General features: G+C 32.7%; 1 protein-coding gene across 4 annotated transcripts in view; it reads right to left on the bottom strand.

The window, feature by feature from the left end:
* The window catches only part of LOC136035195 (zinc finger protein ZFP2-like), a 33,691-nt gene that overhangs the window by 13,121 nt on the left and 2,398 nt on the right, over window positions 1-18,172 (bottom strand). For 3 of the 4 annotated variants that reach the window (XM_065716779.1, XM_065716781.1, XM_065716780.1), the window contains exon 2: window positions 4,250-4,418. The exons of the other annotated variant lie outside the window; for it this stretch is intronic. In XM_065716779.1, coding sequence (XP_065572851.1) covers window positions 4,250-4,349 — 100 coding nt within the window. In that variant the 5' untranslated portion in view covers window positions 4,350-4,418. The remainder of the gene's footprint in view (window positions 1-4,249; window positions 4,419-18,172) is intronic. 4 annotated transcript variants of the gene reach the window in all.

The raw sequence follows: 18,172 nt of genomic DNA, 5'->3' as shown, positions 1-18,172 counted from the left end.
TCTTTGGCTCAAAACTAATTTTAAAAAAGCAAAAGAAAGTGGAACAAGAAGAGAAGGTATTAAAAAGGGATTTAATTCCCCTCTGCATCTTCTTAAAGTAACACAATAACAGAAAGTGAAGACAATCTTAACAGTGGCACGTTCAACTTTGACCAAATTAATTAACAAACGTGATCCAATTAATAGTCCAGCCTCAGCTTTGGGTCATATTTTTGATGGCCCTCTTCAACAAAGATACTTGATTTTCCCTTAGACTAATGGGAGAAAATTCGGAACAGAATCGTTAGAATTTTCAGACACTTTTAAAATACATTTAGGATTATTTTTTTCACAAGTTTTCGAACACCACTTTCCCCACAGGTGATTCTAAAGAAGGAAAGTTAAGGGGTCACAGAAATTTTAGGGGCGCAAATTTGAAATAAATAACCTAACATTTATAATGATTTTGTAGTTTTTAAGTTTTACCTTTATTAAAATAAAGTAGAGGTTGTGGTTAGTAGTAAGTTACTTACCAACTGTAATATTTATATAATAATTCTTAGTAATTACTGTAAGTATAGGCAAACAAAGAGGCCACAGCTTCTACTGCTTTCCCCTGAAGGATAGCCCATGCCCACTGACTCTCTGAATGTGGACGCAACCCCCTTTCAATAAAAATGCTAGAGATACGTCCCTGGAAAAGGCAACACCAAGAATCACAATGAATTATCGAAAAAATGCTTCACAACGAAATCTGAATTTAGAAGGCAAATTAAAATTACAATGGAATGAAGGAACTTGTTATTTTAGCATCTGTTAAGCATAAACAGAAATGGGGAATAGAATGCATGCCAGAATTTCTAAATTCAATTGGAAATACTGATTATGATTCCAAACTGCTAAAGCAAAAGGCACAGAACAAGCAACAGTCCGAATTATACTGAATAGCAAACGAAGATTTTGTGGAGTAAATGTCCTGTTAGAACATTGAAATGAAGCGTTTTGGATATCTCTGATATGATGCGCTATTATATTAGACAGTGAACGAATCCAAACAGCTATACCAAATTCATTGAAAAACTGTCTTAGGATATACCATTGAAAAATTGTCTTAGGAAATGATGAAAAAAAGACAACGAAATTAGCAGTTAGAAAAGGAGTGACAGCAACGAAGATACCAAATCATACACAAATTCTTTTGTGACAAGAGAAACAACAGCAAGAATTCAATGGATAAATCCTAGGAGAATACAAATTCCATAAAATGCATCATTCTGTGAAGAAAAAAACAGGAAGAAAGAACTGAATTAACTTTAAAATTTCTTATTTTATTTAAAATTACTGATTTGCCACCTCATGACATAAAACTAAAGATTAACACAAATAATATGTTAATATACAACTTGAGAATCTAATTCACTTTTGTTGCAAAGTACTTTTATAACCTACTACTTGGAGTTTAATCTAAAGAACAACATAAAAGCAGCAGAGTTTGATTAGCGCAACTACAATACTAATTATGAGGAGATGTCCTCATTTTGAGTGTTTTTACGTAGCTTTCTGATATTAAATAGCTGATTTCAACTATCTTCATTGTTCTCGTACAAGTCTTAAATCTTGACAATTCCATCTCAATTCGTGACTGGTCACAAAAAATTCCACTCCTGTGTCTCTGTTCTTAAATTTCTTCCACTAAATTGTTTTGTTTTTAGCCCTACACTTAATTGTTCAATTAATTCTATTTTTATTGTGAACTTTTAGTCCATTTTGGTGCCTTCAGTGGCAAGATGAACTTGACAGATATCTACATATACAGAAAAGAAAACAATTACCCCCCACCCACTTCAGCAGAAACATTAAAATACAATTGCTGATTAATCAAGGAAAAATTATTAAAATCACTTGATCCCAGCCTGACAGTCCGGATTAGAGGTATTGGTTGCATACTTTCATGATTCTATCAGAAACTAACAATAAACTAGAAATCTACTACCCCTTGCTTGGGATAATTAGCACCAGATTTTGAATTATTTGGATTTGCACCAGTAATCGGAATTTGTAATATAATACAGGAGATTAGAGACTCTGATGTTGTATTAGTTTCTGCTTAAACTTTAAGTAACTCTTGCTGTTTAAACCTCTCTTTGACCATCTTTAAAGCGGTTAAAACCCTTCCTTAGTGACCCTTCTTCTCCAAAGTAACTTAAAGATCAAACTTTTTATGTGCCTTAAGTAATTCTTTTCAGAGTGGTTCTGTCTTTCTTGTCTAAAACTTTATTTTTGTAAGATAAGATTCGTTCTAATAGTAACAATGATTTTTGAGAATATATCATTTTTCTAAATCTTCTTTTCTTAAATTCAACTAATAACAACTAGGTCAATTACATATTTTCTATACTTCCGGGATAATTGCAATTAATCCAGGATTCTCTGTATTTTAATTGTGTGAAAATTAAAAGTACTTAAAAACTGGAATTTCAAATTGGCAACTTGAGAATTAATGTAACTTTGATGCAAATTACTTTTATAATTTGCAACTAAATATGATGAGATGTCCCTCATTTTGAGTGTTTTTTCTACGTAGGTTTCTTATATAAAGAGCCGATTTCAACTAACTCCATTGTTCTCATACAAGTCTTAAATCTTGACAATTCCATCTCAATTCATGATTGGTCACAAAAAAAAATTCCACTCCTGTATGTTTGTTCTTAAATTTCTTCCATAATTGTTTTGTTTTTAGCCCTAGACACTTAATTATTCAGTTAATTCTATTTTATTGTGAACCTTTAGTCCATTTTGGAGCCTTTAGTGGCAAGATGAACTTGACAGATATCTCCTTCATCACAAACATTTAAACATTACTGCTGATTAATCAAGGAAAAATTATTAAAATCACTTGATCTCAGCCAATCTGTCCGGACTAGAGGTATTGGTTGCATATTTTCATGATTCTATCATAAACTAACAATAAACTAGAAATCTACTACCCTTTGCTTGGGATCATTAGGACCAGATTTTGAATCATTTGGATTTGCACCAGCAATCGAAATTAGTAATATAATACGGGAGATTAGAGACTCTGATTTCATATTAGTTTTTGCTTAAACTTTAAGAAACTTTTGCTGTTTAAACCTCTCTTTAACCCTCTTTAAAGCAGTTGAAGCTCTTCCTTATTGACCCTTTAAGTTCTCCAAAGTAACTTAAAGATCAAAATTTTTATGTGCCTTAAGTAATTCTTTTCAGAGTGATTCTGTCTTTCTTGTCTAAAACTTTATTTTTGTAAGATAAGATTATTTCTAAAAGTAACAATGATTTTTGAGAATAAATCATTTTTATAAATCTTGTTTTCTTAAATTGAACTAATAACGACTAGGTGAATTACATATTTTCTATACTTCCAGGATAATTACAAATAGATCTAAGACTCTCTATATTTTAATTGTGTAAAAATTAAAAGTACTTAAAAATTGTTTAATTAATTCTATTTTTATTGTGAACCTTTAGTACTTAAAAATTTGAGTTTCAAATTGGCAACCAAGAAAAAACATGGCTTTTGGTTGTAGAGTGGCAAGTAGAGTGTAGAGTGGTTGTAGAGTTGCAAGTTTTTGGTTGTAGAGAGGCAATTACCATGGTAAAGTCAAATCACTGAAATGGTCCTGGTATATTTTTCATTAAAGTTTATAAGACTTGGTGCATTAAAGTACTAGAGATTCCCCCCCCCCTTTGAGGTGTTTCTATAATTCCGTTGTTTCTAAAGAATATAACATAATTATGCTTCTATTCACCCCCCCCCTTTCCACTGAGAAATTTGGTGAAGGCCCATACTTCTATACTTTAATAGCAGTCTATAAATTTCTCTTGTTCTGTTTTTCCTCTGACAATATCAAGAATATAATATAACTTAAACAAAAAATCACTTGAAGTAAAGTGCAAGCTGGAAAATTTTATAAATATACTTATTAATATATTTTCAATATAAAATAATATATTTTAAATATAGCTTATTTTCGGCAAAGGATGAGATTATTTTGTTCTCAACATTTATGGATTGAAGGTTATTGTTTTTCTCTGGAGCAGGCTGAGGATGTTATTTTTTGGATACAAATTCCCTTCCACAATTGCTCAATTCATAAAGAGCAGCAATAGATAGGAAATATTTCTAAAACAATATTAGGGAGTTTAAAAAAACATATTTTTATTCAAAAATCAAAAAAACTAACAAAGCAAAGAAGATTTATTTTAATTCCAAAAATTTCCTTCAATAACTTACCTTTTTTAATATCAGAAGACTCAGAAAGGGTGATGAGTTCTGCCATCTTTGGAATTTGAAACACGTCCATAACAGAATATATTAGCCTTTTATGAAACATATAATTTTATGAAGCAACACTTTGATATTTTATTCCAGTTTGACCCAGGGCAGTAAAGGCAAAAATTACCTAGAAATTCACAAGATATGATAAATCCATTTAATCAATTTTATTATAATTTTGGCTAAAACAAAGATTCAACTCATTTAGCTGTCAAAAGTATTAGAAATATCATTGATTTCTTGAAAGAAGATGGTGCTAGAATTCAAAACAAAGAAGATGGTGCTAGAATTCAAAACAAAGAAGATGGTGCTAGAATTCAAAACAAAGAAGATGGTGCTAAAATTCAAACAAAGAAGATGGTCTAGAATTCAAAACAAAGAAGATGGTGCTAGAATTCAAAACAAAGAAGATGGTGCTAAAATTCAAAACAAAGAAGATGGTGCTAGAATTCAAAACAAAGAAGATGGTGCTAAAATTCAAAACAAAGAAGATGGTGCTAAAATTCAAAACAAAGAAGATGGTGCTAGAATTCAAAACAAAGAAGATGGTGCTAAAATTCAAAACAAAGAAGATGGTGCTAAAATTCAAAACAAAGAAGATGGTGCTAAAATACAAAACAAAGAAGATGGTGCTAGAATTCAAAACAAAGAAGATGGTGCTAAAATTCAAAACAAAGAAGATGGTGCTAGAATTCAAAACAAAGAAGATGGTGCTAAAATTCAAAACTATGTTTCTAACCAATCAATATTTAAAGTATTAAAGCTTGGTATTAGTATTAAAGCAATATTTAAAGCTTGGATTTTAATTTACAATAAAATATTACAGCAAAATTTAGGAATTTAGTTTTATTGCCTTTGAAGATTGGAGCACTAGAAAAGTGATGCTTTCAAAATCAGAATTAAAATCTAAACCTGGACTGCAGAAAATATTTTGTAGCTGATTATATGCTTTATCAAAAAACACTTAAAAATGGGATGTTTTTCTTTTTCTGAGAGAGGAGAGTATAAAGAGTGAAAAAAAGCATCTTTTACTAGGAGAGGGGAACAACTTATCCTATTTCTAGAAGAATATGAAGAGTGAGAAAATTATTAAACTTCCATTCAATCAGTTTCTAGTGAAAACGATAAAAATAACTGATTTTGAACAGACTTCAAGAGTACTATTTTAGACAGGAGGCTTTTACAAACTTTTAGAAGTGACACTTTCACAATTAAATTCTAATTCTAAATTGGGACACAGAATGTATTTGGACTTTTGCTGAAATCCTAGTCTTACTAGAAATACTTGTAGCATTTCCGCAATGATAGGTTCATCTATGTTTAAATGCCTAAAACTCTAGTGTTGTTAAAATTTGACAAATAATTTACTTCTAACTTGAAATCAAACAGTTCGTGGTAATGAACTGTAGAAAGGAGCAACCCGGCTCAATAGTAACCAAAACTCAAAAAACGAAATTTTGATACCAATAGTTATATCAAAAGAATCGCATTTTAATGCTGATTTTAAATATATAAGTTTCATCAATGTTAGTCCTACCCAGCAAAAGTTACGAGCCAGAGAAATTTGCCCTATTTTAGAGAATAGGGGGAAACACCCCCTAAAAGTCATAGAATCTTAAAGAAAATCACACCATCAGATTCAGCGTATCAGAGAACCCTAAAGTACAAGTTCCAAGCTCCTATCTACAAAACTGTGGAATTTTGTATTTTTTGCCAGAAGACAAATAACGGATGCGTGTTTATTTGTTTTTGTTGTTTTTTTCCCCAGGGGTGATTGTATCAACCCAGTGATCTTAGAATTTTGCGAGAGGGCTCATTCGAAGGAAAAGAAAAATCCTAGTGCCCTTTTTAAGTGACCAAAAAATTGGAGGGCACCTAGGCCCCCTCCAACGCTAATTTTTCCCCCAAAGTTGTCGGATCAAAATTCTGAGATGGCCATTTTATTCAGCATAGTCGAAAAGCCTAATAATTATGTCTTTGAGGGCGACTTACTCCCCCACAGTCCCCGTGGGAGAGGCTGCAAGTTACAAACTTTGACCAATGTTTGCATATAGTAATGGTTATTGGGAAGTGTACAGACGTTTTCAGGGGGATTTTTTGGTTGGGCGGAGGGGTCGAGAAGAGGGGGTTATGTGGGGGAAACTTTCCATGGAGGAATTTGTCATGGGGGAAGAAGATTTCTATGAAGAAGGCGCAGCATTTTCTAGCATTATTTAAAAAAAAACAATGAAAACATTAATATGAAAAAGTTTTTTCAACTGAAAGTAAGAAGTAGCATTAAAACTTAAAGCGAACAGAAAATATTACGCATATAAGGGGTTCACTTCCTCCTAATACCTCACTCTTTACACTAAAGTATTTTTAGTAATTTCAACTATTTATTCTACGGCCTTTGTGATTCAGGAGACAAAATTTAAGCTCTAGTGTAAAGAGCGAGGTACTGACGAGTGAGCGAACCCTCCCATATACTTAATAAAAATATACGAATATAGAACTTTGTTACGTAAGCTAATTCGTAAGTTACGTATATCTTTTACTAATGAGAAGGTTCGTAAAGATTAAAAGTTCTAGTTGCCTTTTTAAGTACCCAAAAAATTGGAGGTCAACTGGGCCTCCCCCGCCCTTTCCTTTTTTCAAAATCATTCGATCAAAACTATGGGAAAGCCATTTAGCCAAATAAACAAATATGCAGATTTTGATTTAATTATTCAGCTGCAGAGAGCCGAAATCAAAACATGGATTAACTAAAAAACGTTCAGAGATTAAATAAAAAAAAACAAGCTTTATTTAACTGAAAGTAAGGAACGACATTAAAACTTGAAACGAGCAGAAATTACCCCGTATATGAAAGGGGCTGTTCCCTCTTCAACGTCCTGCTCTTTACGCTAAAGTTTTTACTGTTTTAAAAAGTAAAGTTGAGAGCAAGTTTAGACTTACCCATCAAAAGTTAAGAGCCTGAGAAAATGTGCCTTATTTTAGAAAATAGGGGGAAGCACCCCTTAAAAGTCATAGAATCTTAACAAAAATCACACCATCAGATTCAGCGTATCAGAAAACCCAACTGTAGAAGTTTCAAGCTCCTATCTACAAAAATGTGGAATTTTGCATTTTTTTTTGCCACAAGACAGATCACGGGTGCGTGTTTATTTGCTTGTTTTTTTTTTCCAGGGGTAATCGTATGGACCCAGTTGTCCTAGAATGTCGTGAGAGGCTTCATTCTAACGGAAATTAACAGTTCTAGTGCCCTTTTTATGAGACAAAAAAATTGGAGGACACCTAGGCCCCCTCCAACACTCATCTTTTTCCCAAAGTCACCAGATCAGAATTCCGAGATAGCCATTTTATTCAACGTAGTCGAAAAACTTAATAACTATTCCTTTGGGGACGACTTATTCCCCCACAGTCCCGTGGGAGGGGCTACAAATTACAAACTTTGACCAGTGTTTCCATATAGTAATGGTTATTGGGAAGTGTACATATGCTTTCAGGGGGACTTTTTTGGTTGGGGGAGGGGGATGGGACGGGGTTACGCGGGGGGAACTTTTCATGGAGGAATTTGTCAAGGGGGAAAAAATTTCCATGAAGGGAATGCAGGATTGTTTAGCATTTTTTTTTAAGAACAATGAAAAATAGAATATGAAAAAGTTTTTTCAACTGAAAGTAAGGAGCAGTATTAAAACTTAAAATAAACAGAAATTATTATGCATAAGAGTTCACCTCCTCCAAATACCTCGCTCTTTACGTTAAATTGATTTTATTAATTTCAACTATTTATTCTACGGCCTTTGTGATTCAGCAGTCATTCTTAAGGATTTGGGACCAAATTTAAGCTTTAGTGTAAAGAGCGAGGTATTGACGAGGGGATGAACCCCCTCATATACATAATAAAAACATACGAATATAGAGGTTCGTTACGTAAGTTAATTCTTAAGTTACGTATATTATTACTAATAAAAACGTTCGTAAAAATTAAAAGTTCTAGTTGCCTTTTTAAATAACCTAAAATTGGAGGGTAACTAGGCCTACTCCCCACTCCTTTTTTCCCAAAATCACCCGATCAAAACTATGAGGAAGCCATTTAGCCAAAAAGTTAAATTAATATACGAATTACGTTTTAATTATTCATGTGCGGAAAGCGAAAATAAAAAAAATGGATTAATTCAAAAACGTTCAGAAATTAAATAAAAAAAACAAGTTTTTTCAACTGAAAGTAAGGAGCGATATTGAAACTTAAAACGAACAGAACTTACTCCTTATATGAAGGAGTAAGTTCTGTTCGTTTTAAGTTTCAATATCGCTCCTTACTTTCAGTTGAAAAAACTTGTTTTTTTTATTTAATTTCTGAACGTTTTTGAATTAATCCATTTTTTTTTAATTTTCGCTTAAAAGTCCTCATTATTCTCTCTTTTGTTGTTGTATTATGGAAAGGCAGTGTGGTCTTCGTCATTATTTACATTATTTATATGAAGGGAACTATTCCCTTCTCGGCACCCGCCCTTTCCGCTAAAGTTTTTTACTGTTTTAAAAAGTAGAGTAGAGAGCCAGAGTCAAACTTTAGCGTAAAGAGCGGGGTGTTGAGGAGGGAACAGTTAGTTTGGTTAACAGTTAATTAGTTTGGAACATAATTAGGCTCCTACCAATTATGTTGTCACAGCATTTACTCTAAAAAAAAATATAGCATATATTTCAAGAGTTAATTAACCCTATTTGTAAGTTTTCAATAATGGGTTACAATCAATCTTAAACTAAGTCCAAATATTAATTAATTTAATAAATTTGGCCAAAAAATTAAATACTGGAGGTAATTTGGCATTTTAATGGCAACATTTTAAACAAAATCGAAGCAATCTAAGAAAAATTCTAGGCTAAGAAATTCTCTACATTATAATATCTAATAAAATGGAACAATATTTGCCATGTAAAGATTGTATGTGATTTCTAGAAATTTGATATGACTGTGGATATTCAGTTTACAATTAAAAGTAAATGCAAAATAGTCAGATATTGCGTGTAAGACTAGCCAGTTATTGCTATACTCTTGTCCCACATAGATCACCTTTCATGGTCAAAACTTGCCCAAATCTCCCTTTTAATAGCTGGGACTTTATCACAAAGCCAGAAAAAACAAGAACTAACAACTCGCATGGCACTTGTGATGAGGTCAGAAGAGCCAAGAGCTCATATGGCATGAGCTATAGCAAAATTCTAAGAATGAATAGACTGATTTAAAAGGACTGATTTAAAAGACTGATTTAACAAAAACTATCAATTATCTTTTAGCCTATTATTAAATTGAACTGAATTAGATAAATTTGCAGTTTACAACACAATTCAGCTAGGATGAAAGTGAATGCATCTCTTATGGCGTTTTTCTTTTATCCTTTCACAATTCAATAATCTGCTACTAATATCAATAATTTCAAAATCAATCCTAATATCAATATAATAATAATATAATATATATAATATAATAAATATATATATGTATAATATATATAAATATAATATATATAATATATATATATATAATATAATAATATAATAATAATATAATAATATAATATCAATAATTTCAAAATCTAATATCAATAATTTCAATAATATCAATAATATCAATATCACAATTCAATAATTCAATAACTTGCTTCTGGGGCAAGCTCCATTTTGAACCATGTAAGGACTAAAAACAGCCCATAGTTAAAAAAGTTGAAAAGCTTGTTAACAGAAAAAAAATCCCTGATGAGAATAAATGCCATTTGTATATGAATTAGGAATTATAATTGTTATTCTCCTTAGTCTTAATAGCAAAACATTATTTAATAAAAAAAATTCAGATGTTTTAAAAAGAGCTAAAAACTCCTTAAAATAAATGTCAGACTTGTTAAAAAAAAAATGCCAATATATTTTTCATCCTCTTAATATAAGACAAATAAAAGCACTTTACTATAAAGACTAAATAATTACCATCCCTGAATCAGTTGTAAAGAACACCTTTTTTCTCACTAGACAGTTCTTTTTAAAACAAGATTTCAAACTTTTGAAAAGCGTGGACTGTTTTACCTTTTAGGCCCTTATTAAAGGATCAAAATGGAATTTGCTCCAGAATCATTGATTGAATAAGTCTACTAAAGAGCATGAGAAAAGGTATTGGTTAAACTAGATATCAACACAGCATTCAGATAGCCAAGAAACATACATTCCTCTACAGTCATAATTTTACTATGATTCTAAATATAACATTTTTATCTTTGACCCTCAAAGAATGTACCTTTTCCTCTTCTTTTGGACATGGCTTACATACCTGTATTAGCATAGATTTTGTAAAAACTGGTTTACCCATAAATTGAATCAACATCAACAAAATCAAAACTCAATAAATACATGGTAAATATACAAGCCCAATATGGGCTATATGTTTGGGTAAAGCTAGAAAGGTAAGATTAGGATAAAATTGAATTTGCAACAGAAACAAATGTCATATTTGGGTTCAAGATAAAATTTTGATTGATACTTGTGTTTTAGCCAGTATATACTCAAGAATTTGGATCCGCAGATAAGAAAATAACTGTCTTATAGCTATCAGTAACTTAAGGAAATACCCCTGCCATTTAACCAAACACTTGGAAAACTATAGGTTTTATGACTATCTTAGTTCTATGATTCTCTACCTTAGTTCTCCCCTAGGAATGATGCATGGACAGATGATAGATAGACTTATCTATTAACAAATGAACTGACATCATTTTTATACAGTCCTAATATGAGCTTATGTCAGATTTGTAGAAAACTGTAGGCTTGATTGTAGACAAAGGCTTGATTATTTTTTTTCAAGACAGATAGTCCAATTGAGTAAGAAGTCTAGCAGAAGCCCTTATTAGGATTGTACAAAAATGATGTCAGTCCACTGTAAATAAATAAGTCTATCTATCATCCATTCATGCAACATTCATAGGGCAGAACTAAGGTAGATAGTCACAGAACTAAGATAGTTATAGAAACTAGTTCTTTAGACCCCCAATTATTATACCTTTTTCTATTATTTTAGATATGGCTTATAAACCTGTTTTAGCATAAATCTTGTAAAAACTGCTTTACCCATAAACTTAATCAACAGCAACAAAATCAAGACTAAAAAATGCATGGGAAATATATAGGCCTAATATGGGTTATATATTTGGGTAAGGCTAGAAAGGTTGGATTAGGATAAAATTGAATTTGTAACAGAAACAAATGTTCTAATTGGGTTCAAGATAAAGTTCTGATTGGTACTTGTGTCTTAGCTAGTAGATAATCAAGAATTTGGATCTGCAGATAAGAAAATAACTGTCTTTTAGCAGTCAGTAATTTCCGAAAATTAGCAGTAATCAGTAACTTATGAATCTCATAGCTCAGTTGAATTCTATTTTACATCCATATCTTTATTAAATATTCAATATATAGATGGTATTTTGATTGGGTTAGGTTATGTTAGGTATTTAATTTGATGCATTCTGTGTGGCCCAGAGGCGCCATTTGGGGGGGGGGGGGGTGCAGTGGTGGTCAAATGCCCACCCCAGATTTTCCAGGGGGCCCAAGCTTCCACCAAAAAGGTCCCTTTACCGGCCATAATAATAACGCTATTTGCTATTAACCATTGTAAATTTTGAAAGCAGGTTAGATACATAATCTAATTCTCAAGTTCTGTCAAATGCCCGTTTCCTAGATGATTATATTAATATTACAAATTCTGAATATCTGCAGTAATTTCTCTAAGTTGATACACTAAAATAGGTCAGTTCCTGGCCTATCTTTCCTTGATGGAATTGTTCCTTGTTATCTTCCAATTGCACTACATAGAAGCAATTACGCAAACAACGAAATCGTTGTCTCAGCAGCTCCATGCTGTTGCTGTCGACCTGGTTATTAATCGATCACGCACCCTGATTCAGGCCACAAGAAGCAAACTCACTGACCTGCATTCAGATGCTTCATTTGTATCACTTTTCAAGAAGGCTAAAGAGTTTGCAACATAACTTGAAACTGAAGTACCTGCTGTGAATGGACCCACAATTAGACCCTCCTCTCTTGATCTGAAAGGACAACCTTGAAGAATTCAAAAGACCACCAAGCATTGGAAACAATTTGTGACAACTTTGACGCTAGGAAAGAATTTCATCAAATCTGGAAATTGGACTACTACTTTGGCGGATGAAATGAAGCAAGAATACTTCAAAACTTTTGACCGTCTACTAGCAGAATTGGACAGAAGGTTCACAGATAACTTGCCAGTGCTGAGTACACTCGAAGCCTTAGATCCATGCTCAACCAAGTTTATGGACACAGAGCTGCTCGAGCTTTTCTTTTCTCTTTACGGCGAGCTGGATATTGACAGCATTCTTCTTGAATCTCAAGCTGGTATTGCCAAGCGTTTCTTGCTTAAGGAGGAGAAAAAGCCGGAAAACTTCCTAGACATTGTCGATCATCTTCAGGCATTACCAGTGGCTTACTCAGAAGTAATTAAAGTACTTTGTATTGCTGCCACACTTCCTGAGACAACAGCGAGCAATGGGCATTTGTTTTCTAGCCTAGAAATAGTGAAAAACTACTTGCAGTCAACAAAAGGAGATGATCGTCTCAGTCACCTCCTTTTGATATTTGCAGAGAGCAATTTAGTAGAAAAATTAGACTACAACCAGCTTGTTGACAATTTTGCAAAGATGAAAGCTTGGCAGTTCCCCTTGTTACCTTGAATGTTGTTATGTTTTTTTTTATCTTGTTATGTTTGTCCTTTTTGTAAATATATTTGACCTGGAAGATTTCTGCTGAAGGGACACTGAGATTTTGGTTACAACCCTCAGCATAACAATGAAGGTTAGTTTCACCAATGTATTGTTTACTTAAATAAGAAAGTTTCTCGCTGAGGAATGCCAGCCTGTAGTCTGGTTGAATTTTCCACTTTCAGTTTAATCACTTAACCTTGTTGATTGTATTCTTTGTTGTTATAATTAATCTTAGAAGTCAGTGTGGCTGAGTTCCATATTTAGTTACAGTACATTTCCAAGCTGCACACAGGTGCTGAAAATGTATTTTTACTTAGAATATTCAATCAATGTGCTGCCAAAACCAAGATTTTTCTTACATGACAAAGTGAATCAGGGGGGCCCAGATGGAGTTCATGCCCACCCAAAGATTTGGCCCAAATGGCGCCTCTGGTGTGGCCCCCTATCATGATTTATTGTTGTAGGCCTGTTTCCCACAATTTTGTATTGTATGTTTATTATATTTTGGTACATTTAATTATGATTAACCTAGCTTCACTTCTTAGTGTGCACTGGCTAAGACAGAATTACCTTCTGATCATAGAGGTATGTATTTTTATTGACTATCTGAATACTCTATAAATAATATATGTTGACCAAGGCATAATATGATATAATCACATTCATCCTTGCTAAATTATGTATCATTGGTTGAAATTTTCAGGCATAAATTTCAAAAATAAGAATTTGTAGGCTATAAAATAAGGTTATGTAAATAAGAATTCTAAGCTGACAAATAGAATTCTAGCCACACAAAAGTAAGTTTTGATTTTTTTTTTTTTTTTCAGTTTAGGCCTATTTGGATAAATGTTGGGTAATATACTGCAATTTGAATCACACAGGCCTAAAGACATTCTTAGGTCAAATCAAGAGTTTTCATATTAGCAGTAACCTTTATACTGAGGCTCCAAGACTTGTGTAGATACTTGAAAATCTTTGTTACAACCTTTTGATACTCTAAGTTTGACTTTAGCTTGGTAATTTGGAACCCAGAGATAAAACCTTGATGATTCAAGACCCTAACGGTCACAAAGCATTGTTAATAAAATTAATGTTTTTACTAGATGCTTCCAGATGTGTTGTATCTTCAACATAACTCTTTACATTTCAACTTTACCCTATAGGGCTATGGATAAATTTTCAGGTCCAGCTCTAGTTTAGCTACTTTTTGCTATTTTAGAAAGGGGTTAGGTCAGGAATATGAAACATTCAGTAATGAATCCAGAGCCAAAAATAGGTAAAATTTTAGATTGGCTACTTTTCCCTATCTTGGAAAGGGATTAGGTTAGAAAAACGAAACTTTCGGTAGTATATTCAGGGCCAAAATATTCTCTGGGAAGGTGCTACTAGGCTTCTATGTAAACCCTCTTCTAATTTCTAAGTCTTAGAAATTTGCCTATTCAACCTAGGCTATTGAAATTTTTACAAAATAATATTTTACCTTAGTTTTCAATTATCAGTTTCTTTTACTCTGGCTTTAGTTTTGAAAATACAATTCCTTTTATTTGAGTACAATTTTAAGCCATCTTTTTTGGTTTTTCAAAATTAAGAAAAAATATATTTGCATATCTTTAAAACCATATAAAGTGGGATTGAGGAAAAAATGTTAAGCTGAGTCCAGTTTTATTGTACTTCATGTAAGCAGAAGACCTATTTTGCAAGGTTCTACTTTTATAACACACAGAATTTTGAAGTTCATCAAAGTTCAGGGCTCTCTAGCAGGAGAAGAAGTAGAATTATGTACTTCAAAATACCTTCCCAGGGCATACTTTAGCCTTTAGACCTATCCCAGAAAGTTGCATTTTCCTAACCTAACCCCCTAGTGCTCTTTTACATGTTGTATAAATTGTGAAGAAATGCCTGGTCTCTCATTTCACAGATTATGCTAAAAGTCTAGGAAGCATCTTGTATCAAAATGCATCTGATACAATTTAATTATTTTAAGAGATGACAAAGAACAGCAATAAACCTGGGCATTTGCTTAGCTAAAAATGTGTCCCTTCTGTTGTAAAGGATTTTAGACAGATTCTAAGTCAGCTATGGGCATATTGCTGTCACAAATGGTTTTACTTCAATGAGTTGTTGGAAAAAAAATTAGCAAATGTAATTTTTTTATTATTATTTTAAAACTAGAATATCATAAACCTAAGCATTCACATTGCTGGTTGTATTATAATTAAATATAATCCCTGATGGAGTTCTGTTAATACCTGTCTTAAAATTAATTTGTCTAAAAAAAAATATTGTTTATAAGACAGTAGTGAAAATGGTAGCAACTATGACTTGAATTGTTTTTTTATCAATATTTTATTTTTTCTAATCATTTTTGTTCTCTGGTGACATTTGTGTTCCTTGCCAAGTGGTTGGCAGTCTGGGTTGGGAATTCTTTATCTAAGGGGCACAAGCTTAATTCCTGGCATTGGAATTATTTGGTTTTTACTAGCTAGGCATTCACCATGCTAGTTTGCACCTTAAGTAGATGCAATCCCTGCTGGAGCTTTGTTGATGCCTGTCTCAAAATAAATTGTCTGCATAAAATATACTATTTATGAAAGAGTAGTGAAAATGGCTGTAACTTAAAACTTAGCTGCTTTTCAATATTTTCTGTTTTAAATAGTTGTTTTATTCTGATCAGATTGGTGTTCCTGACTAATTGGACAGCACTCTTGGTTAGAAATTCTTTATCCACAGGATACATGTTTGATTCCTGGCATTGCCAGTTTATTTGGTTTGGAATTGGGTATGTGGTGTTTGTTTAGAATGGGGGTCAGTGATGTTACTCAGTCATCTCAGGCAGATTTAAGAAACTTCTTAATATGAAAATTGGTAAAATTCTAGTTAATTGACTTCTTGCTATCTCAGAAAGGGTTTAGGTTAGGAAAATGAAACTTTCAGGGATGAATCTACAGACTAAAGTATGTTCTGGGAAGTTATTTTGAAGCAACTACCTCCAATCCTTCTCCCTCTAGAAGGCCCTGACCTTTGTTGACCTTTAAAAATATGTTTGTTATAAAAGTGAAACCTTGCAAAATAGATCTTCTGCTTAATTGAAGTACAACAAAAAATTTTCAGCTTCATAACTTTACTCAATTCCATTTAATAAGGTTTTAAAGATATACAAATACATTTCCTAAATTTTGATAAAAAAAAAACATTGATATAGCTCAAAATTCTACTTAAATAACAGGAATTGTATTTCCAGAACTAAAGCCAGAGAAAAAGCAACTAGTAACTGAAAATTAAGGTAAAATTTTGTTTTGTCATAATTTCAATAGGTACAGCCCTGTCATGTAGGCAAATATCAGGGAGGAGTGTAGAACTGCAGCTTGCCTACTAGAGGGAGAAGAATCTCTTAATTGCAGCTTTGAAGGATGTCAGAGTACTCAAATCTTTTGGGTCTTTTTCTTTTTGAGATTTTTTTTTAATCAATGGCCATCAAAAATTTTTGAAAGAGATTTTCTAATAAAAATCTTTGTTGGTGTGAGCCTGAATTCTTAGAGAAGAAACAGAAAATGCCACCCAAAACAAACAATAAGAGATTCCAAGTTAGTCCAAAAAAGAATGTGGATGAATGCAGTGGCGATCAGGATCAAATTGATGAACAGTCTTCAGCCTTATCATGTGACAGTTTTGACAAGTGGCTGTACACAGAGTGTATATGACCCTAGAGCATAATCTACAGTGCCTTCCTCCAGACCCTGGGGGGCTGCATCAACACAATAGTTTTTTTTATCTAACCTTTCAACTATTTTTTAAAATTGCTTTATCAAAATTTGTATGGGATGGTTTTTGAGAAAAAGGGTGTAGGAGGAGGGGGCTAGTTATCCTCCAATGTCTTTTACTCTTAAAAAGTGAACTAAACCTTGCAAAATAGATCTTCTGCTTAATTGAAGTACAACAAAAAAATTTTAAGCTTGATAACTTTGCTCAATTCCATTTAATAAGGTTTTAAAGATATACAAATACATTTCCTAAATTTTGATAAAAAAAAACATTGATATGGCTCAAAATTCTACTTAAATAATAAGAATTGTATTTTCAGAACTAAAGCCAGAGAAAAAGCAACTAGTAACTGAAAATTAAGGTAAATTTTGTTTTGTCATAATTTCAATAGGTATAGACCTGTCATGTAGGCAAATTTCAGGGCCCTCAAGACGGAGGAGTGGAGAACTGCAGCTTGCCTGCTAGAGGGAGAAGAATCTCTTAATTGCAGCTTTGAAGGATGTCAGAGTACTCAAATCTTTTGAGTCTTTTTCTTTTCAAGATTTTTTTTTGAATCAATGGCCATCAAAAATCTTTGAAAGAGATTTTCTAATAAAAATCATTGTTGGTGTGAGCCTGAATTCTTAGAGAAGAGACAGAAAATGCCACCCTAAACAAACAATAAGAGATTCCAAGTTAGTCCAAAAAAGAATGTGGATGAATGCAGTGGCAAGATGAACAGTCTTCAGCCTTATCATGTGACAGTTTTGACAAGTGGCTGTACACAGAGTGTATATGACCCCAGAGCATAATCTACAGTGCCTTCCTCCAGACCCTGGGGGGCTGAATCAACACATGAGTTTTTTATTTATCTAACCTTTCAACTATTCTTTTAAAATTGCTATATCAAAATTTGTATGGGATGGTTTTTGAGAAAAAGGGTGTAGGAGGAGGGGGGGCTAGTTATCCTCCAATGTCTTTTACTCTTAAAAAGTGAACAAAACCTTGCAAAATAGATCTTCTGCTTAATTGAAGTACAACAAAAAAATTCCATTTAATAAGGTTTTAAAGTACAAATGCATTTCCTAAATTTTGATAAAAAAACATTGATTGGCCTATGGCTCAAAATTCTACTTAAATAACAGGAATTGTATTTTCAGAACTAAAGCCAGAGAAAAAGCAACTAGTAACTGAAAATTGAGGTAAAATTTTGTTTTGTCATAATTTCAATAGGTATAGACCTGTCATGTAGGCAAATTTCAGGGCCCTCTAGAGGGAGGAGTGAAGGTGGGCACTTTAAAATACCTTCCTGGGATATACTTTAGCCTGCAGACCCATCCCTGAAAGTTTCATTTTCCTAAAGTAAACCCTTTCTGAGATA

This window comes from Artemia franciscana, chromosome 14 (assembly GCF_032884065.1).
Source record: "Artemia franciscana chromosome 14, ASM3288406v1, whole genome shotgun sequence".
Taxonomy (NCBI): domain Eukaryota; kingdom Metazoa; phylum Arthropoda; class Branchiopoda; order Anostraca; family Artemiidae; genus Artemia; species Artemia franciscana.
This window is presented reverse-complemented; position numbering and strand designations above follow the sequence as displayed.